The sequence below is a fragment of the Purpureocillium lilacinum genome (assembly GCF_023168085.1).
Source record: "Purpureocillium lilacinum CBS 284.36 DNA, scaffold_6, whole genome shotgun sequence".
Classification (NCBI taxonomy): Eukaryota; Fungi; Ascomycota; class Sordariomycetes; order Hypocreales; family Ophiocordycipitaceae; genus Purpureocillium; species Purpureocillium lilacinum.
Window position 1 is genome coordinate 2,854,923 of NW_027072116.1, and position 27,981 is coordinate 2,882,903.

Sequence of the window (27,981 nt, forward strand, 5' to 3'; positions counted from 1 at the left end):
TTAAGGGAGTATTTATAGGTAGATTAAATAGTTAATAGGTTCTAAAGGGTAAAGTAATGAGAACTACTATTTACCTACGCGCATATCTCTATTTGCCCACGCCGCGCACGGTATATAGGCCCACCGCCGGGCTGCCCGCGCTGCCTTCAATTGCTGCAGCAGCCGCGCAGCCCGCGATGTCTTTAATTGCTATAGCAGCCGCGCAGCCCGCGCAGCCTTCAGTTGCTATAGTAGCCGCGCAGCCCGCGATGCATTTAATTGCCCGCGCAGCCTAGTAGCCTAGCAGCCCAGCGGCCCGCGCTGCCTTTAATTGCTGCCGCAGCCAGATGGCCGCGATAGCTTCAATTGCACTAGCCCGCTAGCCTGCTAGCCCGGTGGGTTGCTGGCCCGGTGGGTTGCTGGCCCGTTAGGTTGCTATAAGTAGCTTGCGATAGCGGATGTAAGCCGTGTGGCTATGACTATATGGAGCCCTGGTTTATATGGGCGGGCGTGGGTAAATAGAGATATACGCGTAGGTAAATAGTAGTTCTTAAAGTAATTAGCGTTTCTATTTGAGAACTACTATTCACCCACACGCATATCTCTATTCACCCACGCCCGCCCATACAAACCGGAGCTCCATACAGTCATAGTCACACGGCCTACACCCACAGTCGCAGCAGGCTAGCCACCCAGCGGGCCTACAGCAATTGCAGCTATCGCGGACTGCGGGTTATAGCAGGCAATTAGAGGCATAGCGGGCTGCTGGGCTGTACGTGCAATTGAAGGCATCGCGGGCTGTTGGCTGCGGGCTGCGGCGGCGGGCTGCTTGTATACTGTGCGCGGCGTGGGTGAATAGAGATATGCGTGTGGGTGAATAGTAGTTCTCTTCTATTTTAAGAGTTTTAATAATATATCTTTAGAGTAAATATATTATTCTCTTTTTCATAACCTGAAAATTTTATACTCTTTTTATTTACTTAACTTTTAATTATATAAATTATTTAATTAATTTATCCTCCTTTTATTATATTTTATTTATAGTATTAAGGTCTTTATCTAGGTTTTTATATAATAATAGTTACTTAGTTTTAAGGAATAAAGTAAAGGGTATATAAGTATTATCTTTTTGTTCTAACTCTTAATATTATAAGTTTCTCTTTAAGTTATATAAAGTTAATAACTTATCTCTTTTATTATTATATTAAATAATATTTATTTAATTAATAATGTTTTAGTTTTCATGCTCTTAAAAAGTATATACCTTTATAAGTCTAAGTTTAACTATATTAAATAGATTCTCTTTAAGCTATATATATTATATTTAAGCGAATAGTTACTATATTACTTAATAACTTAGCTTTTTATATATAGTTACTATAGGCTTATAGGTTATCTTATCTTAATATATATTAAGAAATATTTATATTAATTTCTTTATTAATTATATATTTATTATTTTAATTTCCTTTACTTTCTTTAAGTTCTTATAATATATCTTTATAATAATTCCTATATTAGAATTTATTAAATTAAATAATCTTTATTTTTATTTTTAGTTAATTCTAGCTTATTCTTTTCTAAGATATATATAGGCTTTCTAAGGTTTATTTTATATTATATCTTCTTAACGTTATTATTTTCTTTTTTCTTTAACCTTATATTAATTACTTACCTCTTTAAGTAAAGATAAAAGGTATATAGCTATCTTAGCTTTAATTCTATAATACTAAAAGGAGCTAATTTAGTCTTAATAAATAACTACTTTTTATAGGGGTAATTTAAGGATTTAAACTTTAAAGTATAAAAGTAATATAAAAAAGCCTATAAATTAAAGGTATTATTATTATATTTAATATTTAGTCTTTATTTTATTTATCTATTATTATCTTAAGTATAAAGTCTATAGTTAATAGAGATTAATTAAAGTAAGTAAATTTATCTTTAATATTTATCTCCTTTTAGTATTAATATATCTTATAATAGCTAATTATTTATTAATAAAGCTTATTAACCCTTTAAATCTTAATAAAAGTATTTTAATTAATCGCTAAATATTATATAATCTAGCTAAATATTATTTAATATTTTAATAATATATATTTAAGATATTAAGGCTTTAACTATAATATAATAAAAACCTTATTATTATAATTAGAACTTTATTATATAAAATAAGTTATTTAATTAATAAATATTATAAAATAATATAAGATCTTTAAGCTATAATTTATTATTAATATCCTTTAATTTATATTTATTTTTATAATTTATTTTTATTATTAGCTTTTTATGGAACTCTATAACTTTATTATATATAATAGCGATATCTTTAGCTTTATATAAAAATAAGTATATTTTAATAATTATTAAGTCTTTAATTATTATTACTTTATCTTAATTAATAAAGTATTATATTAAGATATTTACTTTAAAGAGAAGGATTAGTTCTTATTTATAAATAAAGTAAAAAATAGATATTTTATATAAATATTAAATAGCTATCCTTTTAGTAAAGAGTATTTAATTAAGGTATTTAACTTATTTTCTTTTTATAAAATAAGCTAACTTTTTAAGTCTTTATATAAAGGTTTAATAACCTCTTTTTATTACTTTATTTATATAAAGGTTATATATAAAGATAAAGATTATATTTAATTTTAGGCTTTAAAAGAAGTCTTAAAACTATAATCTTATCTTTAGCTTTTTATTAATAATTATATTAATAATATATTTATATTAATAAAAGATAAAGAGAGTAAATTAGCTTATAGTAATTATATTATTTATTTAAATTAAGTAAGCTTTAATTTAGCTAATAAAGTTATATTATATTTTAAGAAAGTATTTATATCCTTAATCTTTAAGTATATATTAATAATCGAAGTAAACCTTTAATATAAAGTAATTAAATATTATAGTAATTACTACTTTATATAAATACTATAAAGAGAATTTCTAATAATTAAGATAATAATAAATTATATCTAAAATATCTTTCTAAAGTATAGCTATTAATATCTATATTTAATTAAATAAAAAGTAATATCTTTACTTTTATATTTATATTATTTATAATATCTTTATATAATCTATTTATATTTATTTTTATTATTAATTATTAAAGTAAGTCAAAGATACTTTTCTTAAATAAAAGTAAAGCTTACTTTTTTCTATAAAGAAATATATAGCCTTTTTATATAATATTTAAAACTTTATTTAAAAGAGATTAAATAGTTTTTATAATATTAAAAGGTATTTAATAATATATTAATATTTTAATAAATAATATATATTTAAACTAATTTTTTATATAGTATTTAAATAGAGATTTATAAATTCTTTAATATCTTTTTTATAAGCTTTATTTTTTATATTTAATAAGACCTTTAGTATTTAAGAGAGAATATTAATAATATTATTCTTAAGTCTAAGTATATATTATATTATAAAATTAAATAAAAAGATATAGCTAATTTATTTAATTATTATAGCTTTAAAGATATTCTTAAAGGTATTATTAAGGAGTAGTCTTATTTTCATATACGCATTTCTCTATTTTCACACAACTCCGCTGCCAAGACCCGTACAGCCACTAAGAGCCCCTATCACGAGCGCTAAAAATAGGCCTGCCGGGGTGCTACAGTGCCATTCCAGCGGCCTACGCACGTAGCCCGCTGCAGCAACTAAAAGGCATCGCGAGCTAACGGGCTGCAGCAGGCAATTGAAGCCATCGCGGGCTGCCGGGCTGCAGCAGCGCAATTGAAGGCATCGCGGGCTACCGGGCTGTAGCAAGCAATTGAAGCCATCGCGGGCTACTGGGCTACGCGGGCTGCTAGGCTGCGCGGGCTACAGCGCAATTAAAGCCATCGCGGGCTGCCGGGCTAGGAGCCTGACAGTGTGGCACTGTAGCCCGGTCTTGGCTGTGTGACGTGTATGAAAATAGAGAAATGCGTGTGTGAAAATAGGACTACTCTTATTAAGTTAATTAATAAAGACTTTTATATTTATTTCTAGCGTAAAATAGACGCTATAAATAATATTATATAGCTATCTTAAAGTATAAAGGATTACCTTATATTCTTTTTTTATAGTATTATATCTTTACTTTACTTTAATTTAAGAGCTACTTTTAAAGTATATAATATATTACTTATTATTAATAATTTATATAAAGGCTACTTTTTAGCTAAATAGATTTATATTATATATTATAATAATTTTATTATAGCCTTTAATAAAGTTAAAGTAAATTAAAATAAATACTAAAGTAATTATATATTTAAAGTATTTTATTATAATATATTACTTTAATCTTTATATCTATATTATATTTTTATATAAAAGGATTATTAATACTAAAGTAATCTATATAAATAATTTAATCTATTAATAATAATAACTTATAAGTCTATAAAAGGATTATATCTTATTTATATTTCTATATACTTTTTATTTATTAATCTTTATAATTTTAGCTTTAATTAAAGACTTATTATTTATATTATATATATATCTTATAATCTTAATTATATATTAATAAAATTTCGTTTTAATAATAGATATTATATAGTCTATAAGCTTAATATTAAAGAAGATTTTATTAATATTAATAAAGTATTTTAAGATAAATCTATAAATATTAAATAAAGCTTTTTTATTATTATATTTAATTATTAATATTTATATTATAATATTATTAAAAAGGGCTTTATAAACTTTAAATATTAAATTAAAAAGAATTTAATTAATAAACTATATAAATCAAGCGATTAAATTTATTGCCTTTTAAAGGAGAGTATATATTTATAATAAACTAATTAATATAAAAAAGGTTATTAAATCTTAATTAATTAAATTAAGTAATATCTAATTATATCTAAAGAAAAAGTTAAGTATAGAGAGAATTTTATATACTAAAAAGATATTATTAAATTGATTAATATTTAATAAAATAAAAGTATCTTAAATAATAACTTTATTAACTTTTATTATTAAGTTAATATATTATAATCTTTTATCTTTTTTTATAACTAAAAAGAATAAGTTCTTATATAATATATAAGACTCTTTAAGTATTCCTTTCTTAATTTAAATATAAAAAAAGTTAATAACTTTTTCTTTAAAGCTATATAAGATTAAAATAATATTAATTTATTATATAATATATTTAATTATTTTAATCTTTTATAAAAATATAATTATTTAATTAAGCTTTTTATATTTCTTAAAGTCTTAAGTTAAAGCCTTTTTATAATTATAAAAGAGTTTAATAAATATTTCTTTTTTCTTTAAGGTAAAGAATCTATTAACTTAATCTAAAATAATAATTAGCTATATAAATATTAATTTATAGCCTTTATTAATATTAAAGAATTTATTAATAATATATATAATATATTTATTATTTTATATAATTCTATCTTTAATTTATTTTTATTTCTTTTATTTTTAATATAAATCTCTCTTTAAAATTAATCTATTAAAAGGTATATTATCTTAAAGGTATATTTTAATGCTTTTTTATTTATATAATATATTAATAAAGAGATTATTTAATTAATTCTTAAATCGCTTTTTATATTTTTTATAGTATTTTTATAAAGTCTTAATTTCTCTTTTAAAAGCCTTTATAGCTTATTTAAGATACTTTTAAGCTTTAATATAAAAAGTATTAAAGATAGCTATAAAAGTATTTAAGTTAAGAAAGATTAATATTTTATTTTAATTAATTAATTAATTAATATTAATTATATTTATTAATTAAGTCTTATCTTTAATTATAGCTTAATAATAAATTATATTTTTAAATTTTTATTACTCTTTTTAGATTTCTTTACTTAACTTTATATTACTTTAATAACCTTTATCTTTATTAAAGTATAAAGTATTAATATAAATAAATACTCTTAGTCCTTTATATTCTTATTTAACCGCTCTTATAAATAATATAATAATTTAAATCTTCTTTATTTAATACTTAAAGTAAAGGTCTCTTATCTTAATTATATAATTAAAGGTAATTTATATAACTTTAATATAAGGTATATTAAAGATTAATAATATTAATATTAAATCTAATATTATATATATTTAAATAAATATAAAGGCATTATTTATATAAATAAATATATAAATCTCTTTATATAGTTAAATTATATCTTTTAAAGAAGACTTAATAATAGTTAATATAAATAAAATAAAAAAGCTTTATTTTTTTTTATCTCTTTTTATATAATTAAGTTTCTTTTTACTTTAAAGTCTATTAAAATTAATAATAATATTTTAATAAGCTTTTTAATTTTAACTTAGATCTTTAAGAAGTTTTATATATAAATTAGAGTTTAGCTTAAATTAAATATTATATTAATATAGATTATTAAATTAAATATTTAAGAGTTATTTTTTATTAATCTTTATATTATATAAATTCTTATCTATCTTTATTCTTTATAAAAGTAATCTCTTATAATAAGCTTTTTATATTCTTTATAAAGGATTTCTTTTAGCTTATAGAAATAAATATCTTTATAAAGACCTTTTATTAATAAATTATATTTATTTTTTATTTTTTTTAGCTTTATAAATATAATATAAGGCTTTTTCTTAACTTTATTTAAGATATCTATTATTTTTTAATTATATAATTATATTATATTAATAGTATTTTAAGTATATATCCTTTATAATATATTATTTTTAAAGTATTAAACTTTTTTTACCTTTTTTACTATATTTAAGATCTTTTTAGTTATAAGTTTATTAAAATAAAAAAACCTTTTTATTAAATCTATAAAAATAATAATTACTTTTTTTTAAATTATTTCTATAATACGTTATTTTATAAATTACTTTATTTCTTTTTTAAGATTAAATTATAGCTTAAAGTATATAATATTTTTTATATTTATAAAGTCTATAATTATTATATAAAGTTTATCTATAGTCTTTATTTTACCTTTAATTCTTTATTATTTCCTTTTTTAAGTATTTATATTAATTAAAGTTACTTTAATTAATTAATTTTATTATATATTATAAATTATAATACTTTTTATTATTAATATTTTATCTTTTTAATACGTTTATTATATATTATTTAATTAAGTTATTTAATAAAGTATTTATAAGTCTCTAACTTTAAGTAAAAAAAGATTAAAATATTTTTATTCTTTAATAAAAAGCTTTTAATTTATTTATATATTAAGCTCTTTAGCTTTTATTAATAATAAAAAAGATATTATAAAGTATTTATTAAATTACTTAACTTAATAATAAGCTAGCTAATAGACTTTATTCTTTATATTAATATATTTATATATTAATAATAAAGTAATTATTTAATTATTTTTTTATTTTAATTTAAAGAGCTCTTTTATTTATATTAAAGTAAGTAAATTTAATTTCTTTATTATATTTATATTTAATATATTTAATTTATATATACCTTAAAGATATATAATATTAATAGAGTTATTTTCTTTAATTCTTATTTTATAATATAGCTTTTATAATAAATTATTTAAAGATTTCTTTTTTAAAAAAAGAATTAAATAAGCTTATAGTTTTTAAGGCTTTAATAAAGTCTATATTTTATTTCTTTATATCTTAAAAATCTTTACTTTTTAGATTTAAGATTTAAAGAGCTATTTAATCTTTTTTAGCTATTAATTATTCTTTTATATTAAATTAATTTTAAAATACTTTTAATTATTAAATTAGCTTATTTACTTTATCTTTAAGGTATTTAAGGTTTTTATTTTTAGCGTTAATTTTATTATTAATTATTATTAATAATTTATTAATATAAATATTATTTAATTTATTTTTAAGTATCTTTTTAGCTTAATATTTAAAGTTAAAGCTTTTTTTTATTTAATATTATATTTTAATATTAAATAGCTTTTAATAACTTTAAGTAATTTTATTTATAATATTTTAATAATTTCTATATATATTACTTTCTTTTTCTTAAAGATTTATATATAAATATAAAGTAATATAGCTTTTATAATATATTATAATTAATCTTTATTTATTTTTTATATTTTAAGCTTTATTTTTCGCTATAAATATATATATTATTTTAATTAATTTAATATTTATTAATTTATTTATAATTATATTTTTATATATTATATTAATTATATTTATATTATTTTTATTTAATTAAAGTTTAAAGAATAATATTCTTTTATAAATACTTTTTTTATATTTTTTTAAAAGAGTTTATTAATTAATACTTTAATCTTTTATACCTTTATTAAAGATATATAATTTTTAATTAAATAATTATTTTATCTTTATTAATAAAATAAGTTTTTATTTTAATTTTAAACTTTTTAATAAAGTTTATTATATTTTAATTATTAAACTTTAAAACTATTAATTAATATTAATTAAAGTTTAATACCTTTAATAAATACTTATTTATTAAAGATATAATTTAAATTAATATATTATTATTAAGTTTAATAGCCTCTTTAAAGGGATTTATTATAAAATAATTAAATAATTTAAATTAATATAAAAATTAGTTTTCTTTAAGATATATATTTTTTTTAAAAATAATTAATAATTTTATATTATTTATTATTTATTTATTTTTTAAAAGGATATTTAAGGTCTTTAAAGATAGCTCTTTTAGCTATTTCTTATCTTTTTTCTTTATTATTTATCTCTTTATAAATAATAATATTATTATAGCTATAAAAGTTATATTTATTAACTCTTTATTAATAATTAAGATTTTAATAATCTAGATTATTAAAATCTTTATTAAATTTTATTTTATTTAATTAAGCTTTTATTTAATTAAGCTATATTAAAGTAAGCTATAATATCTAATTATATAATTAACCTTTATTTACTTTTATTAAAGTAAAGCTCTTAAAGTCTAGCTACCTTTATTTATATCTTATAGCTTATTAATATTTATTTAGCTTTCTTTTCTCTTTAAGAATTATTTTTATATTATTTTAATAATATAAAGCTATCCTTTAATAATTAATAAATTTATTTTCTTTTTAAGTTTTAGCTTAATAATATTTTCTTTTCTTTTACTTAAATATAATTATATCTACCTTTTAATATCTTCTTTTTTAATAATATTATTATTTTCTATAATTTCGATTAATATTTTAATTAAAGTATATTCTATAATAGCCTATAAATACCCTTAAATATAATCCTTTTTATTAAGCTTAAGAAATCTTAGCCTTTATTCTTAACTTATTTAGAGATTTACTATTTATAAGGCATTATATTTCTATTTATAAGGTAACCCTATTATCTACCCTATAGGGCTAGATTTTTACCTAATCTTATACCGCCTAGCTTACTATACCTATTTTTAGTATATAAGCCTAGCGCTATAAGGAAGGCTATTAAATATAGCCTTAGCGCTATAACTATAAATTAAGACCTTTTAATACTATAATAAAGATTATTAATTTAATGCCTTTTATCTTACTATAATACTAAAGATAGATCTTAGCCTCTTACTTAATAATAAAGAGCCTCTTAGCGAAAAGATCTCTCTTTCCCTAGCTATTATTATAGCTATTACTATAGATAACGATAACTTCGGTAATCTAATTCCCTTATTACTACTATCTATTAATTTTAATACCTTTAACGAGCTCTTCGGCTTTCTTCGAGATTAATACCTTAATAATAGTACCTCTATTATTAAGTCTTCTTCTAGTATAAGGCATAAAGTTAATAGAGTTATATAACTAACCTAGATTTATTTTACTTACGATCGAGGCCTTAAGCGTACCTTTAAGAGTATTAAGCTATAAAAAGTATTAACGTAAAAGATCGACTACTTTATTATTATTATAGTCTCGGTAATTAAATCCTCTAGCTAGAAGTAAAGGTATAAGATTATTTAAGGCTAATATAATTACGGTAAGTCTCTTAATCTATTAGCTTATAGCCTTTATTACTATTATATATCTCTTTAATAGTAAAAGGAATAAGATCTTATCTTTAAGTATACTATATAAGTATAAAAGATAGCGAACTTTATCTACGATATTAACTTAAATTACTCTTTCTTTCGAAAGAGAGATATCTATAATAATAAGTAGGCAATTAAATAAGAGCGCCTTAATAGTTTAATACTTATTTAAGCCTTTATTAAGGAGCTCGAAGTTAGTAAGATTCTCGTTAATAAGCTCTTTAATAATAAGGATTGCCTTAAGGGTATCTTCTAGACCTATCTTTAATATTATAAGATATAAAAGAAGTTTCTAGAAGTCCTTAACTTAGATAATATATATAAGACTAATTACTTTAAAATATCGTTCTTTTAGGCTATAGGCATTATAAATTAAAAGAGCTTAATAAATTTCGCTTTTAGCTTTATTAAAGGCGAAAAAAAGTATTATTTTTAGTAGTTTATAGATTAGCTAGACGACTTATAAAAGAGCCTTAAGATCGAGATATTTAAGGTCGTTATTATAGATAAAGAATAAGCTCTTTATATAGCTATTAGAAAGACCTTCCTTAATATATAATTATAGCTTTATATTTACTACCTCTTAGCTAATACTTATATAAAGATTAACTTATACTAAAAAGACCTAGAAAGTTATAATAATAACCTTATAGTCTTAAGAGATAATAATAATTATAATAATAATAATATTAACTTATTTAATAATATACCTAAAGAGCCCTTAAAGCCTAAGCTCGACCTTAATATCGCTAGCTATAAATAAGTATAATAAAAAGTAAAAGAAGGTATTATAAGCCTAGATATTAAAGACTATAACTATAAAGGTATATTTAAGGTATTTTAAGCTATTATTTATACCCTTAATTATAATACCTTTAAAGATATATAAAAGTCTTTTATTAAGACCTTTAGCTATAAGTAAGGGTATATCTTATAATATATATAAAAGGAATATATACTTTAGTAAAAGTAATAAATAAAGTATTATATTAATTACTATTATAACTTTAATTAAATAGTTAATAGTTTAGTTAAGATTACTTATATAAATATTAAGTTATATCTTATAATAAGTATAAATAACTTTCTTTACTTTTATAAAGCTTTCTTAGCGATACTTAAGAATAAAGCTAGGTCCTATAAGTAAATAGCTATTAAGTAGCTATATCGCTAATAGCGTTACTTATAATAGGTATAGCTAAGTAAGTTAAATTAATAGGTTATATATTAAATAATTAACCTCTTTATTAAGTAATATTACTTTACCTTTATTATAATACTTAATTAAATAGAGCCTTAACTATTAAAGCCTTATATAAGTAACTTTAAGTATTAATATAGCCTACCTTATAGTTATACGATCTTTAAATACCTTATAGAGGGTTAGCCGCTATATCGTAATTAAATTACTACCTATTAATACCTTAAAAAGCTATTAATTCGTCTCTTTATTATATTATTATTTTCTTTATTTTTTACCTTACTTTTAGGCTTATTCGCTAATTATTATTAAAACCTTTAAGATAGCTATCTTAATATCTATAACCTAACTATTATTATTAATATTTATAGCTAGCTATACCTCGATACTATTAATAAGAAGCTTAAGGTCCCTCGATACCTTAGAGTTATTAAAGATAATATTATTAATAATATCGATAATAATAACGCTAAAGCTAATTTTATATAATAAAGCTAAGGTTCGAGATAGATATAAGGCTCGTAAGAGACTTAAGGTAAAAGTAGAAGTAAAGGTAAGGCTTAAGGTTATTAACTTAACTAAACTATAAGCTAAGGGACCTAACCTTTAAACCTAAGCGTCTACTATAACTACTTATAGTTCGAGCTTAAAGACGAGCTCTTATAGCTATTATAGGCATTATAAGTATTATAGCTAGCTTCGAGGAGCTTATAGGTATTATAGCTAGCCTTAAATAGGTTATAGACTATAAGGGGATTACGAGATAGCTATAGCTATACCTATAATAATATTATTACTTTAGGCTAGTCTATAATATTATAAACTACCTTAATAGCAGTACTAGCTACCTTAATAGCATTATAGGCTATATCTACCTTAGCTTTATAAGATAAGGTTATCCTAGCTATATAACTATAATTATAGTTACGCTTAGAGCTTAGTATAGTTAAGGGACTTAATATATAGTCCTTAAAGTAAAAGAATATACCTTTAATATTATAATATTATAAAGAAACTATAGAAATATATTTTTTAGGCGAATTAAGCTTTATTAGCGCTATAGCTAGGGTAGATAAGGTTAAGGGTATAGATATAGTTAGTAATAATAAGGGTATAGCTAGCTAGCCTAACGGAGGGATTTAAAACGGAATAATATATATCTAAATATAATAATATTATAGAAAACTATAGAAATATATTTTTAAGCGATTTAAGCCTTATTAACGCTATAGTATAGCTATTGCGTTATAACTATTTAATATAATTAAGATATTACGACGCTTCTTACGTTACTTATATATATATACTAAAATTAAGTAGCGTAAGCTAGTAGCGAGGAGAGTAAGGTAGATAGTAGGGTTACCTTACGAATAGAAGTATAATGCCTTACGAATAGTAAAACTCCTTATTTATAACTATCTTAAGATATCTTTATACCTTAAAGATTAATTTTATTAAAGGAAGAAAAGTATTAAATAATAAAGTAAGATTTAATTATATAATATACTTTAATCTTAGCCTAGAAAATATAATATTATTTCTTAAAAATAAAAAAAAAGATAATAAAGGTAAAAAAAAGGGTAATTTATAATATTTAATAAGATCTTTATAATTATAGCGCCTTTAATAGTTTAAGGTAGTATATATAAGAGCTCTTATTATAATTAAATAAATAGAATCTTTAGAACTCTTATATTTATATATATTATAAAACTATATAAGAGTTAAATTTATAAAGTAAGGCTATTTATTATAGTATAAGATATTATAATTAAGGTAACTTAAATAAAGTAAAAATAATATCTATTATTAATTATAACTATAAAGGTATACCTTTTTATCTCCTTTAAGAGCGAGAGACTACCCTCTTTATATATACCTTATTTATCTAGTTTATAATATCTTTACTTATAGTATTTTTCCTTTTATAGGCTTATATTATTAAGGGCTATATTCTTTTCTTAATAAACTAGAGCTTAATATAGTTACAAGACTTAATAAATAATTCTTAAAGTAAAAGAATATACCTTTAATATTATAATATTATAAAAAACTATAAAAATGCGTTTTTAAAGTAAATTAAGCCTTATTAATACTATAGCTAAGGTAAATAAGGTTAGGAGTATAGATATAATTAATAATAATAAAGGTATAGCTAGCTAGCTTAATAAAGGGATTTAAAATAAAATAATATATATTTAAATATAATAATATTATAAGGAATTATAATATTATATTTTAAGTAATTTAAGCCTTATTAATACTATAATATAGCTATTATATTATAATTATTTAATATAATTAAGATATTATAATGCTTTTTATATTACTTATATATATATATATTAAAATTAAGTATTTTAAGCTAGCAATAAGAAGAGTAAGATAAATAATAAGGTTACTATATAAATAGAAGTATAATACCGTATAAATAATATATAATATTATAAAGTAAAAAAGAGTATTAAAAAAATAAAGGGGCGCTATAAATATAAAGATAATAAGGCTATATAACCTTATTTTACCTCCTTATAATATATCTAATATTAATAAGCGTACTAATTTTTACTTATTAAAGCCAGCCCTATTATAGCTAGCGAAATTTAAATATAGAGCTATCTATGCGGCGAGCACTTTTATCTATGCGACACTCCTCTTTAATTAAATCTGCTTTGCCCCCGCGAGTCGAGGAGGACAGGCGGGGACGAGGGCGAGTCGAGGAGGAGCAGGGATCGGCTGATTGACTGACCGGGGCTGGACCCAGTCAGAGTCCGGGGAAGGTGGGTCTCGCTCGATCCTGGGGGCGGAGCCTGTGTGCGGGGAAGGAGGGCCCCAGCGGCAAGGGCCCCTGCCGTGACAAGTCTGTTTGTGTCGCGACCGCCCCAATTGACGACTACCGTCGCAATGCAATGGACAGTGCCTGTACAGCACTCCGTGGTACGGGCGGCCGCTCGTCGGTCTGCGGCGGCGTTGGAGACTGCCGGTGAGGGGAAAGCCGCGCACCTGCAGTGCGCGCCTTGCCCGGTGAGGGGAACGCAGGTTCGCCTGCGTGAAGCAGACGCATGCAAGAGGGCTTGCCTTGACCGAGAGGGAGGGGAGAGGGGAACACGCCACGGACGCCAGGTACATGTCGTCTACCTGCACTCCTGTCATCATCCGCGCCGGTCGCCCCCCCGCTGAGCCTGGAACGTCGCAGTGTTACGGTGGCACCGCGCGGCGCCAGTACCCTGCCTGCCCGACGGAGCCATTGAGTTTTGACTGGCCGCAAGCAGCGCACGCCACAACCTGGACGGCGGTGCGAATGGACGCAACGCACACAGTACCAGTGCTGCTGCATCAAGGAGGATACGCTGGACCGACGGCCCCTGTTCGTATACGTGCGTCGCGCGACACTGATGAGGCCGACCATCCGGCGAGACGGAAAGGTCCTCAAGGGGCATCAATGGCTGGTCGGGGCTGGTGAATGGAATGGCGAAGCGCCTATGACTGTCAGCAACGCCATGGAAATGGAACCCTGTGCCTGCACCGTGCAGGGGTAGTCCGCCTGACTGTGTGTGTGTGTGTGTGTGTGCTGCTCCAACGAGGAGGTGGCAGGCGGGTGACGAGGTACCCAGCGAGTACTGCCAGCACAAGCAAATACCAATACCTTACCTAGTACCAATCGCCTACGTATACCCAATGTCAGGCAGTTGTAGCACGGCTGGAAGGCAGGCATTGAGGCAAGGTAGGAGCGCCTCCCCCTCCCTCCCTCACGCACTCCCCCCCCCCCCCTCCCGTTCGCCTCGTGCGACGGTATAAGACTGGCCGTCCCTCCTGCAGCACACCATCTTGTGCTGCTTCCCCTCACAAGCCTTCCTTCCCTGCATCGTCCTCAACTCGTCGTCATCAACAGTCACTCGCCTTCTTCAACAGTCTCGTCATCTTCCTGACCATCACTGTCGTCAGCCTCTCGCCCGTCACTTCCTGGGCTTTTTGACGCTGACACCACCGCCGTCGGCTGCCACTCCAGGTCAGTTTCATGCTCCGGATTCGCCACCCGCAAGACACTCACTCGTTGCTGACCTTCGCAGTCAACCTCATCTCCAGCCATCATCACCCACCATCCATCATGCCTCTTCACCGCGTCCCAAAGCTGCCGCGAGCCAAGACCTCCGAGGTCCTCTGCATGGGCGCCGCTGGCGTCGGCGTCCTGACGCCGCTTTACCTCGTCATGCCTGGCGCCGAGGAGCGCCTTGCACGCCAGACGACAAAGTGGGCGCCCCGATGGGAGCGCAACATCACCTACTTTGCCCCTCCCGTCGAGCGCACTGTCCAGCGCATGGAGCCTCCCATCTCCAGGGCGGTTCAGCGCGTTGAGAGCCGACTGCCGCTCGAAAAGATGGCCAAGCGCGTTGACAGCGGCATCCGCAGCGGCATCGACCGCTTTGGCCCCAAGTCTGGGCCCTCGTCACCCTCATCATGAGTCGGACAGGATGCTGCAAGATGTCGACGCGTCCTTTGTCACGCTCCTTTGCCATGAAACGTCCTGGCATTGGTGCGCACTGTTGAGTAGAGTTGAACACATCTACCTGTACATGTCGCTGCGCGGTTTTATTTGTCCTTTTCATCACCACCATGGGGGGGGGGGGGGGGGGGGGGGGGGGCGTTGGAGACGTACAGAACTGTCGTCCTCATACTGCTTGGTCCCTGGTTTCGTTTCTGGGAGGCGCTGGGAGGATCTCTGGAAGGCTACGCGGCCGGCAAGTCGTCAGCCAATACATGAATATACACATACAGAAATGCCTGAGCTGGCCTGCCATGTACGGTGTGCTCGCACAACCGGTGCTGTTGTTCGACACGGCTCTTACCGTCGTGAGTTGTCCGCGCCGCCTCGAGCGTCAGCTAGATGGCGACCGGGCACCGTGTGGCCCAGTTGTGAGTGACGGAGGCGATGCGGCATATTCTTGTCCCCTTGACGGGCCATGCTCCGTGGCATCCAAGAGCTCCCTGCGCATGGGACCCTGTCGGACTGGCCAAACAGCGCGTCGCCAGTGGCCTCACCATCGACATGTGTCGTCACACCCGTTCGCACGCTGCAGTCGCCTCGGCCCATTGACCCGCACGACTACGACTGTGGGCATTGGCCCCTCACCCGCCCTACCTATGGATCCATCCTTCAATGCACTAAGTCACCATCTGCGCAAAGTGCCGCCGGCCGGCCCACCCGGCGACTCGCCAAGGTTGATCAAGTGCCTTAATTACGCGCGGGCGCCACTCTCGCAGTTGCCTGCTCACTCGGCGGCGAGCTGACGGGATCCTCGAGACGCCCTGAGACGGTCGGTCGTATAGTCGTAGGACTCTGCGCCACCCGCCCGCCCCTCCCTCGGCCTCACACGACCCATCGCATCTGCCCCTCATGCCCACTGCCGAACCACTGCTCCGGGGCTCCGCTCTCGTCACCGGGGCCGCGTCCGGTGAGTCGGCCTGTTCACCGGCCGGGCCATGGTTGCGTCGAGGGCTAACCTGACCGGTCCGCTCCGGGCCCAACAGGCATCGGGTACGCGACGGCCCTCGCCTTCGCCCAGCACGGCATCGCGCAGCTGGCGCTGGCCGACATCAACCTCGACGCCCTCAACGCCTCCATCCAGACCCTCCGCGAGAGCTGCCCGCACGTCGAGGTGCTGCCACTGCACCTCGACGTCCGCAAGCCCGACGAGGTCAGGGCCGGCGTGGCCCAGGCCGTCGCCCGCTTCGGCCGCCTCGACGTCGCCGTCAACAACGCCGGCGTCGGCGGCAGGGGCATGCGCACCCACCAGATCGACGAGGACGAGTGGCAGCGCGTCATCGACATCAACCTCAATGGTGTGTACCGCTGCCAGAAGGAGGAGCTGGCCACCATGGTCGGTCAGGAGTGAGCGGCCCCTTCTCCTGTTTCCCTGCTCGCCTTGCTCTCTCCCCCTGAGCGCGTCTCCTTCTTTCACCGGGCCCCTTTGCTGATGAGCAATGCCGTGCGGCACTCCAGAGACCTGGGTCATCGCCGCGGCCGCGGCGTCATCGTCAACGTAGCCTCCATGTACGGCGTCGTCGGGCCCAAGAGCCCTCTCTACCAGAGCGCCTACGCGACGACCAAGCACGGTGCGGAAATCCCCGCCATGTGCACCTCTTGTTCTCCTCGACGGTCCGTGGCTGACAGACAGCGCTCGCCCTGACAGGCATTCTCGGCCTCACAAAGGCGGACGCCAATGCCTACGCCCCAGACAAGATCCGGATCAATGCCATCTGCCCCGGCTACGTCGCCACGCCCCTCACCGTGACTCACATGGACGCGCAGCCCGAGAGCCCCCTGCACCATCATGTCGCGCAGACGCCCATGAAGCGCATGGCAACCCCCGAGGAGGTCGCCGACAGCATCGTCTTCCTGGCCTCGCCCATGAGCAGCTTCATGCATGGCGCGGCCCTCGTTGTCGACGGGGGGTTCACCAGCAACTAACGAGCGACTGGTGGTTGCGGTGCAGGGCGGATGACGTTGCAGTCTGCACGGGCTGCCCGTCGTTGTCATGTTTGTCTCGTTCTCTCAGGTTGCATCTGTCTGTATAGCAGGTGGCGCTTAGCAAGCCGTGATCAATCAAGTCAAGAGTGTATTGGGCCAAGGGCTACCAGTGAGGCCGGCAATGTGTGAACCACGCGTCATCGGCTGGCGTCCGCAGCCATGGCGAGTCCCCAATGCTTGTGACAGCCAACCGAACATACGGTTGACACCGAGGGCAGCCGAGAAAGGCTCTCCGGGGACGCCCCGTGACGGAGCGGAGCACGCAACGCCATCTACCGGATGGCATGTCGGCTCATGCAAGTGGCGGGAGATCTACGTCAGCTTACACCTACTGTACTTGTCATCGGGTCGCTTTCACCAGGTTGCGGGCAGCGACCGATGCTGGCTGGCGCTCACCGTGTTCCACGGCGTGAGTTCCGTCGCAGAGCGGACACGCAAGTCAGGCAGGCCGCATGCATCATCCGCGATGCCTTATAACAAGAAGAGCCTCTGCTGGCTTCCTCAAGGCCAATCCAGCTCGTAGCGCTCCCTAAACCATCGGCCGGCCCCCATGCACATCGCCGTCGCCTCACGCCTCTTGTACAGTGTGCTCTGCCTCGCGCTTCTGTTTCCATTCTTCGCTCTTGCCAGCCCATCGCCTCGCTGCCGCGGACCCCGCAAGATGCCTTCTCGCGAAGAACTCACCCGGATCCGGGACAACTACCTGGCACTCTGGGGCGGTGATCTCTCGCTGGCAGACAAGGTCGTCGCCCAGGACGTCAAGCTCAGCATCGACCGCCATCCGTCGGCCAACGGCAGCGCTCCGGTCGTCGTCAACGACATCAAGGCCTTCCTCGAGTTCGTCAAGTTCGCGCGTGCGGGCTGGGAGACATTCGAGTTCAAGGTGATCCATTGGGTGGCCGAGGGACACAATATTGCCGTCCGCTGGAAGGCCGAAGCCATAATGGGCAAGGACTATTCTGCGCCGACGTGAGTGCCCCTGTCGCGAGGTGCTGTTGATGCTATCGACTTGACCAAAATTGCTGAGCCGCTCCGACTGACTACCTGCAGGACGCTCAAGCCCGGTGACCCGGTGACCTGGAACGGCACCGACTTCCTCGTCATCAACGACAGCAACCTCATCAAGGAGGTCAACATCGCCCAGGACATGATGGAGCTGTTCCACGTCCTTGGCATGACGTCGGTCCCTGTCTAGATGCCACTCGGTCGATCCCTCCGTTGGCGACCGGAGGAGGCCAGCACAAGCCGTCGACGTGCCCATTCACACAATGTCAAGACCCGCAGGAGGCGGTGTATATATCTATATCAAGGCGCAACAATAGATTTCAATTCTTGCTGCGGCTGCGTGCGCCTGTCAGAGTCGTATCGCACCCCCTGCCTCTGCTTGGGGTCTGCCCCGTGTCGTGGGTGCATGCGCGCTCGAACTCTGCATCGTGACAGCATTTCGCCAACGAACTCGAGATCATCGCAGAATGGTGATTATGTTGCAAGCCTGCGGTACAAGTCCTGACGCTGGACGCATCCTTGCTCGCCGTCCACGTTCGGCATCGTCGCGGGTTTTCCGTGGAGGGTGCGCTGCAGGTTCCCGGACTATGGCGTCGTGCCCGCGACGATTCGCCAAGCTACTCGCGCGTGACGGTGCTATGGGTCAAGCCGTTCGACGTCGTGGTCGTGATCATGCTTTTTTGTCGTCGAGTGACTCGGCCACTGGTTTCTTCGGCATCACTTTCTGGGCGTGCCCAAGCGCCACTGCAAAGCCGCCCTGGTCAGCAGCTGCTCCATCTTGGCCATGCCATGCTACGCTGCCCATGCCTGTTTATAGTGCACTCACATCGGTCAAAGAGGTAGTAGCTCGTCACCAGAAGGATGGGCAGCGCGATGATGGACGACACCCACTTCCTCGCGGCTGTGTTGTAGCGCTTCTGGTAGTCGTCGTGCTCCTGCCTCCGGTGGGCGTCCTCCTTGTCTCGATCCTCCCGCTCCGACGCCCGCCTCATGCGTGCGGCGCGTAGCGCAGCTTCCCTCGCCTCGGCCGTGCGAACCCCGTTCCCGTCCTTGGGTTGTGCCGTTGCGCTGGTCGACGAGCTCGAACCAGCCGAGCCGGAACCACGAGCCGGCGGTCTTGCCGAGCTGCTGGCAGACCGTTGTTGGCCATGAGGGCGCGTCCAGACCCTGCCAACAATCCAATCAGGCCTATATCGTATTCGCGTCATCGTGGTTGTTGTTGCGGCGGATGGCCGTCGCGAGGCGTCGGGGGTGCACGGAGCTTGCAAGAGGCAAATCTCCAACCTACCCTGCCGCGTGACCTTGCTACGTCGCCGTGCTCTCCCCGAGCTCCACACCTCGCATCATCGACACCACCACGTATCGACATGGGCGGCACGAGACACTTGCTAGTTCGTGCTTTGCAGCACCGAGGTGATTTTTTTAAGCTGTATCTGCTGTAACATTGGCCAATTCTCCCTTTCAATGCAATGCCGCCGAGCTCAATGCATGCATGGCCACCGTCTCTCGATGCTACCAAGAGAAGCCCCGTCGATATAATGCATTTACAATCCGCGGCTGTAGCGGCCTGTCACCCCCCTTGCCGCCGTGCTTCCGCGCATGATGCCCGTTGCATCCGCCGACTTTTTACAAATTATAACCACAATGAGCCCAAAGATACCAAAACGCCGCATCCCCAAGCCCCCCGGCCCTCCGTCCGAGTCATCCCCACCACCCTCTCCCCTGGGATGATGCTGGCACTACCGTCTCGCATCAGTCATCGTCAGTGTATCGGGGCCCGCTGGCAGCCGGCGTCTCCGGCAGTCCGCCGTATGCAGCCGGTGTAGGCGCTCCGTAGTACCCACTGGCTCCCGGCGTTGGCGCTCCCGCTGCCGGAGTCGGTGCTGCGTCTGCACCCCATCCACCCTGCCAGCCGCCACCCGGAGTCGGCGCGCTCGCCGCGGGCGTTGGTGCCGAGTATGCCCCCGGTGTTGGAGCGTTCAATGCCCCCGGAGTAGGAGCACCCATCGCAGCGCCCGGCGTCGGTGCGTCGTACGGTCCGGATCCACTTGCGCCGGGCGTGTATCCCCACGAATCGTTGCCGCTGGCGCCGGGCGTGGGCGCAGAAGCTCCCCACGCAGGCGTTTTGGACCCTGATCCCCAGCTGTCCATGCCGCCCGAGCCTCCGTATGCCGGCGTGCGGGATCCGGCGCCGAACGCGTCGCCCACTGCTGGCGTGCGGGCACCCGACTGCCAAGCCGGGGTCCGCGACCCAGACCCGTACGCAGTCCGGCTGCCGTCATAGGGGTTGACTGTCCGCGAACCGTCCGCCCAGGCCGGCGTGCGAGATCCCGAGTAGTCCTGCGCCTTCCACGCGGGCGTCCTCCCCCCCGCTGCGGCTGGTGCTAGATTATGTGTCAGCATAATTGACGTGCAAGATCACAACGGGTAGCGGCAAATGGCTTACTTCGTGATCCCCAGGCCGGCACTCTATCAGACCCTCCCGCCCCCATCGGCGTACGCGATCCCCCCTGCCAGCCAGGCACCCTGTCGCCGCCTCCGCGGCCAAGCCCTCCTCCAGGTGGACCACGACCCCTTCCGTTGATATCAATGGTGGCGCCCGTGGTCTTGTCCCTGAAGCTAAGCGACTCTCGTGGGACAGTAATGGTCTTTCCCTTGGTGTGCAGTTCCACTCTCGCGTGCGTGTCGGTGGTGTCTTTGACGATGCCCAACAGTCCCTTGTAGGGGCCTTTCTTGATGATGGCGGTCTGGTTGATAGCACGGTCACGGCCGAATGTTTTGACGGGCTGCTGAAGGGGTTTGTTCTCGGCTCCGTTCTTGTGTATCTTGAGAGCTGGATTCATGGCATCCAGGTCGGGGCCCGACGAAGCCGAGCTGACACGGCCTCCTTTCGCCGCGACCGTATTGACCATACTAGCCTTTGTCACGAACACTCCCGCGTTCTCCGTGCTGTCGTTGGTGTGAAGGAAGATGTACGAGCGGTGAATGTGTATAATCTTGCCCTGTCGTTGCTGGCCAGTGAATTCCTTGACCTTGTCATCTAGTCGGATCTCCGACCCATCGCGGTCGGCCGCAACAGCCTGCTTTCGCTTGGGCAGCTTGTTAGATATCTGCGACGGCATAACCTGGCGAGTGTCCCCGTACTGGTCAAGCACGACGAGCGACTCGCGATCAACCTTGACGACACAACCGACGGTGGTGGGGTCGAGCTGAACGAGATCATGGAGTGTGTACTGTCCGAGAGATCCCTGGCCGCCGATGTCGCTCGCCTCACGGAGGTCTTTGCTGAAGACAGTGACCTCGGTATTTGTCTGGTCCGTCAAGAGGGTGACACGATCTTCCGAGATCTTCACCACAGTGCCAACTTCGTCTCGGAACTTGCTGCCACCAATGACCTTGACGTGGTCGCCGATCTTGAAGCGTTTCCGGAGGGCTTTGATGGGCACTTCGATGGTTTGGCCGTTCAAGTCGCCTTCGGTAACGCTCATGGTGACGATGTCGCCCTGGACGTTGGTCGCCTTGCCGACGACTCCCCTTTGCTCGCCCGAGTAAACCTCGACGATATCGCCCGGCAGGTAGGTGACCAGGGTGTTGCTGTCTTTCAGGCTGGCGGCTAGGGCCTTGAGGTCGAGATTCTCGGTGCCGTCCTCGGCGCCGGACGCGAACCGCGTTACCTCCTCCAATGACGGGTTGACGTCGGTGACCACAAGCTGCTGGATTTTGACGTCTCTGACCTGAAATCCGTTTTCGAACTCGTCCCCCATGTATGACCAGGTGTTGGTTGTGGGATTGCCTTGAATATGGCGAGGGTGACGCTTTCGAGCCTCCACTTCGCTGAATAGCCTCTGAGGCGGGCGTGGACCTGCCATACCGCCGGGCCTCTTCCTCTTGCCGTCTGTGGTGAGGGACGCCAGGGCATCGTCTCGCATGCCGTAGTCCAGCCTCGGAATGAAGCGAACCCGTGCTTCGAGACCGTTCTCCGTAACGTCGAGGACCTGGGCCAGATCCCCGGCGTGTTTGGCGGGACGACGGAGACGAACCCACGCTCCCGGCTCAAGCGTCGGCGTCTTGGTGACGCGGAGCAGCTCGGGCATGTCTTTGATGTCGACGAGCGTCATCTTCGACCGCGGGTAAACATTGAGCATGCCATCGAGGGCGACGAGGATGTCGGTTTGGCGCTGAGCCTCGACGTAGATGAAGCCCTTCATTACAGACTGGGCACCTCCTCGCTCAAAGGCGGCGGTGATTGCAAGCTCGCCCTTGGTTCCAACCCGCTCCTCAATGCGCTTGGTGATTGACATGACGACTTCGCGTTCCTTGCCTTCCTTGCAGCGGACGGCCCAGATGCTGGGGTCATCGACGCTAGGAAGAAGCAGTCGTTTCGGCACCACTGCCGAGTCGCCAAATCCCTTTGACGGACCGCGCTTGCCGTACCTCTGCCTCAGGATCTCGGCCTGCTTCTCGGCGTCCATGCTTGCCTCCATCTCGCGACGGCGGTCAAGCTCACGATGTCGTCTGTCGTCATCGAGACGCGCACTTTCGGCCACATCGTCGGGGTGTGCGTTGTCGATGAAGTCCTCAATCTCCTCGCCGTCTTTCTCTTCGTCTTCGCCTTCGTCCTCGTCGTCGACTTCGGCCTCGATATCGAAGAAGGCATTGCGTCTGTCACGACGTCTTTTCCTGCGATGGCCCTGCGTGCGTGGTTAGGGCGGGTGATGCTCCAGGGAGAGATTTGGCAATGCACTGACCTGTTGCACATCATCCTCGTCTTCGTCATCCTCCTCGTCATCGTCGTCCGCCCCCTCGCCTTCCTCGTCGTCGCCGCGGCCCTCGTCTTCTCCATTACTTCTGGCGTTCTCGTCATCGTCGTCATCACCGTCTCGGGCGCGTACGTCGCCATCGTCCTCCTCTTCGCGGTCACCAGAGCCGCTGGCCCGCGACCTGCGGCGTGGAACATCATCGTCGTCATCTACCGCATCGCTGCGTCTGGCCGGGGCATTTCGGTTCGGCCGCTCGTCCTCCTCTTCTCTTTCGGCGCCCTCGTCTTCGGACAAGTCGGCGGGAGCTGGGTTGAAATCCTCCTCGTCCTCGGAATCATCGAATCGAGGAAGCTCGTTGGAGGCCATCGTTTGTGCCGAGCTGGCCGTTGCACGAGGCTGGGGCTCTTCTTGGAAGCGAAGTACGGCAGATCTCCGTGGCACAGACGTGTCAGATACGGCACTGAGCTTTTCGGGTGTAGAGGAAGCCGGAGTTGAATGTTTGTTGATGGAGGAAGAGTTGTCGCGCTGCTCAGGCTGGCAGGCTAGGAAACTATGTACTAAGTTATTGAGCGTGTCAGGCAAGGTTGGCGCCGGCCCGGCTAATCGTCGGCAGATTGGCTTTCTTTGGCGCTGAGGCTCACACCCGCTTAACTTCGTGGCGCGTCGTGCAACACCTGGGTGCTCTCGCTTACCCTATAGCGTCGGACTCCCCGGTCAGTTCTATGTCGAGCCGTTCGGGCTTCAGACACGCGATTGACAGCTCTGCGCCGTTGATATAACTATCCCACGCTGGTGGATCAGTCAACGGGCGTATCGTGGCATGACTGGGCCGGGGGAGGGATGCCCGCTGGAGGGCATGTCACCGCCCTGGAACTCTGTTCTATTCTTGAGTCGTATGCTAAGTTGGCGCAGAAGGATGCGCCATTGAAATCGCCATGGTTTCTGAACCCCCCTCCCCCCCGGTGCGTCCACCAACATCGTCACCACAGCCGCTACCGCCTTGTACCAACGCCGGGCAGAGTGGAACGAACAAGGCGGGTGGCTTTGCCCCCTTTCGACCAACCACCTGCAGGTCGAGCCCGCGTGCAGGGAGACCGCCCATCGCCTTGAAGTCCCCGACATACACGACGCCGCAGCACGCCCAGTGTGTGCCCTTCGGCCGACCCGCACTCGTATCCTACGACAGAACCGCGTGAGCATACTGGCCCTGCCCGGTCGACTACCATCCGCAACAGTATAGCCACCCATCGCGAACGTGCCCCAGGCGACGCATCACATCAACCGTGTAGCCCAGACCCCGCGCCCGGCGCTTACGCCGAGCCACTCACCGTAATCAGAGTTTGGAAGTTGTGGTACCCAGCCGAGGTTGCCAACCTCGTACTCGCAGTCCCAGCATGCAACCGGATTGCGATGATTGTCTTGCTGCGGTGTGCCATTGATGGGCGGGCCGCCTATCGACGAGTTCGATGACAAGAGGTCCCATACAAGAACCTGGCAATCGTCACCTCCCGAGGCGAGCGTGCCCCGTCGCAGCGGTGACCACTCGAGGCAGTTGATGGAATTGGTATGCCCGCGAAGCTCAAGTAGCGCCTGGCCGGGCTGCCTGACGTCCAGGATGCGAATGATATTGGAATCCTGCGCAAACGTCGCCAGTAGGTGGGTATCGTGAGGGGACGTCGCAAGGCGTAGCAGTGGCGGAGGCGTCGTCATGGACTGCTGCGCTGTCGTCGGGCTCACTCGTCCGGCGTTGTCTATGGTGAGGCGTGGTTAGCACATGGCCTCCCAAGGGCCGACAGGCGGGAGCATACCTCTGTCTTCCTTGCCCGTGGGCTCGTAGATGATGGTCGAGTGCTCCAGGCTGCGCAAGTCAAACATGCGGACACTGCCGTCCTGGCCGCAGCTGACGAACACATCGACACTGTTTGCGCAGAAACGCACGTCGTACACCTCCTTGTCGTGGGCAATGAGTTGCGTCTTGGCTGTGAGCGAGGGGATATCCCAAATGGTGCATGTCGTGTCGATGCTGGACGTGATGATCAAGCTCGGCGAGACCGTGTTCCAGTCGAGCGATGTGAGTGGAGCAGTGTGGTCGGGCGTCTTGGAGTTGGAGAGCAAAGCGAGGGGAGTCAGCTTGGTGACTGCGGCGTCTCGCGATGCGCGAGTGATGTTGTTGCCGGGGTTTGCCGGAGTCTCTGAAGGCAGCGACCACAGTCGGAGATGATCGCCAGAGGTGGCGAGGAGGTCAGTGGACTGCTTTTGGGAGGATGGGGGTTCCCAGAGCAGGCGGGTGACGGGGTACGAATGCGTCGCCTCGGCCACCTTGTTGAACTCGAGGCTGTATTTGGAGGCGCCCGGCGTGTATACCTCTGGCGGAGAGTGAACGACCTGGCTGTCGAGGATCTGGATCTGGACGGGGGGGTCAGAAGGGCGATGGGCCGCGCGAGTCAGCGGCGAGCAGGGACTTACGAAGTTGTGACCGTCCTCGAGGTAGCTGCCAACGGCAAGCTTGCCGGCGCTGTTGCCTTGGGGCCGCCACTTGCACCAGTCGAAGGCATATACGGCCCAGGGAGCCAAGTAGTTGCTGGGCCCCGGCTGGGTGTTGACCAGGTCGTGGCCCACAGACCCGGGGGCGCCGTCAGACATGCTCGAGTCGGCGCGTGGCCGGATGTCGGCGAGGCCAAGCGGCGTGTTGGAGAAGTTGCGCTGGGAGCCCGGGGCATTGTATTTGGCGCCGTCGCCGGGGGACATGAACTGCGAGGAGGAGCCGCCGGGCGTGGTGGGCGTGTAGGCATGGTAGGAGGCAGACGGCGGCGTGTCGTAGGCGGCGGCGGCGGGGCTGGAGCGTGAGTATGAGTGAGAGTGCGGCATGGTCAGGGACGGCTTCGACGGCGTCTGGTGGTGGTAGTCGTGCGAAGAGGCTGGCTGCTGCGACGAGGACGACGCGGGCGCGGCGGCCGAGGGCGGAGGCATGGAGCCGTGCATGGCCGGCGCCGCATTGGGCGACATTGCGGGTTGGCGCGACATGCCGCCGGGCTGGAGGATGTTGGGCACGGCGGAGCTCGGGGGGCTCTGCGGGTGGTGCTGGCCGTGGGCGATTGCGGGCGCGGGAGGGTGGTCGAGCTTGATGTGCGGCGCGTAGTCGCGCGACGAGGCCGACGACGATGCCATCTGATGCTGCATTTGGCCGCCGTGGGGGCTGGAGGCCGTGGTGGTGCAGGTGGTGGTGCTGGTGGTGCCGGTGGGTGTCGCCGCAGACATGTGTAGCTCGTCCTGCCTGCCACCGTCAGCGGGCGTTCCAACTGGAACAGCAGCCGCCGCGCTAATGCCAGCTGGAACGACCGACGCTGGGGCTGAGACAGCAGCACCGGTGCCAGCGCCAGTGCCAGTACCAGTGCCAGCAGCAACCAAGGGAGAAGCAGCAGCACCCGCACCGCCAACCGCAGCGCCAGCACTTCCAGCACTACCAGCAGCAGCAACACCACCACCACCTACACCTCCACCCGCGCCGGCGCCGCCGTACAAGACGCCGCCCGCATGGGCACCACCGCCTGGGGCAACACCAGGCGCGGCTCCCACCGGCCGTCGCGCCAGGGACTGCTGTTGTGATTGGCTCATGGCAGCGTCGTCTTCAAGTCGCGCTGGGAGGCAGCGGCTCTGCTGCTCCCGTCGTCCACGCGCGCGCGAGGCCGTCGGGCTCAGGGGCGAGGAGAGCAGAGATCCAGTGCCACGCCAACCCGGAATGCCGTGGGAACCTTGCGGTCAGCCACCACACTGAGAGGACACCGAGGCTGCGGGCTCGAAGGCGCGCAGGTCCCCCGCCTTGCGCCTGCTGGTGATGAAAAGACGGCGTGGAGTCAAGGCCGGGCGGCGAGGCTGGGTGGTGCCACGGTGCGAATCGGCCCAGGAGCCCCGTTTGGCGCAGCCGTCGCCGGTGTTGATGGCGTGCAAGACGACTCGTGTCAGGGTCCGTCGGTTGGTTGGTCGGTTGGGTGCGGGTTGAAGCTCTGCGATAATAAAATTTACGACGTGCAGGCGCCGCGTGAGGCAGCGGCAGATCGTCTCATTCTTAATCTTACCTAAAAGACGGGTGCCAGGGCATGGATCGCCCAGACAGTGGAGTGGCACGGGGGCGGGCAGATGTTGCGCAGGGCGGGCAAGCACTGAACCAGGAAGGCGGCCATGGCGGCACTGTAATTTTAAGTCAGTGCCCTCCGAGGCTGCCCACCTCAGTTCCAACCTGTCCTAACAGCCCGGCCATACACTCCATGTCCCTGGCGTGCTGACCGGAGAGACCCGACCACTGAACTAGGTAGGTACAGTAGGTAGGTACCTGGGCGATTGGCACTCAGGCGCTTTTGGCAGGGCGTTCCAGCTGGGCACCACACCTGAAGCTCTGGGCTGGCTTCCATAACATGAGAGCCCCGTCGCCACCTACCAACCACCCACCTACACCAACACCGCTGCACGAGCTACCTTCTTCCTGCAGAGAGTCTCACCCTACCCGTCCACCTCTGTCACGGGTCACACCCGCACCACGGCAGCA

The 27,981-nt window shown here is 41.7% G+C and overlaps 6 protein-coding genes across 6 annotated transcripts; 3 read left to right on the forward strand and 3 right to left on the reverse strand.

Moving 5' to 3' along the window:
- Window positions 1–15,252: 15,252 nt before the first annotated feature.
- PLICBS_008758 (uncharacterized protein) lies at window positions 15,253–15,606 on the forward strand (the record flags this gene model as incomplete). Its single annotated transcript, XM_018324774.2, has 1 exon — window positions 15,253–15,606. One exon carries the CDS (start codon window positions 15,253–15,255, stop codon window positions 15,604–15,606), a length of 354 nt encoding a protein of 117 aa, XP_018176168.1.
- A 933-nt stretch (window positions 15,607–16,539) lies between these two features.
- On the forward strand, window positions 16,540–17,613 carry PLICBS_008759 (uncharacterized protein; the record flags this gene model as incomplete). The annotated part of the gene is made up of 4 exons (XM_018324773.2): window positions 16,540–16,597; window positions 16,674–17,034; window positions 17,146–17,258; window positions 17,321–17,613. 4 exons carry the CDS (start codon window positions 16,540–16,542, stop codon window positions 17,611–17,613), a joined length of 825 nt encoding a protein of 274 aa, XP_018176167.2.
- Window positions 17,614–18,334: 721 nt separating this feature from the next.
- PLICBS_008760 (uncharacterized protein) lies at window positions 18,335–18,868 on the forward strand (the record flags this gene model as incomplete). The annotated part of the gene is made up of 2 exons (XM_018324772.2): window positions 18,335–18,642; window positions 18,724–18,868. 2 exons carry the CDS (start codon window positions 18,335–18,337, stop codon window positions 18,866–18,868), a joined length of 453 nt encoding a protein of 150 aa, XP_018176166.2.
- A 480-nt stretch (window positions 18,869–19,348) lies between these two features.
- Window positions 19,349–19,670, reverse strand: PLICBS_008761 (uncharacterized protein; the record flags this gene model as incomplete). Its single annotated transcript, XM_018324771.1, has 2 exons — window positions 19,349–19,422; window positions 19,505–19,670. The coding sequence occupies 2 exons, from the start codon at window positions 19,668–19,670 to the stop codon at window positions 19,349–19,351; spliced, it is 240 nt and encodes a 79-aa protein (XP_018176165.1).
- A 760-nt stretch (window positions 19,671–20,430) lies between these two features.
- On the reverse strand, window positions 20,431–23,804 carry PLICBS_008762 (transcription elongation factor spt5; the record flags this gene model as incomplete). The annotated part of the gene is made up of 3 exons (XM_018324770.2): window positions 20,431–21,062; window positions 21,179–23,369; window positions 23,427–23,804. The coding sequence occupies 3 exons, from the start codon at window positions 23,802–23,804 to the stop codon at window positions 20,431–20,433; spliced, it is 3,201 nt and encodes a 1,066-aa protein (XP_018176164.2).
- Window positions 23,805–24,615: 811 nt separating this feature from the next.
- PLICBS_008763 (uncharacterized protein) lies at window positions 24,616–26,618 on the reverse strand (the record flags this gene model as incomplete). The annotated part of the gene is made up of 4 exons (XM_065601450.1): window positions 24,616–24,657; window positions 24,753–25,189; window positions 25,247–25,844; window positions 25,905–26,618. The coding sequence occupies 4 exons, from the start codon at window positions 26,616–26,618 to the stop codon at window positions 24,616–24,618; spliced, it is 1,791 nt and encodes a 596-aa protein (XP_065457522.1).
- Between the last annotated feature and the right edge of the window lie 1,363 nt (window positions 26,619–27,981).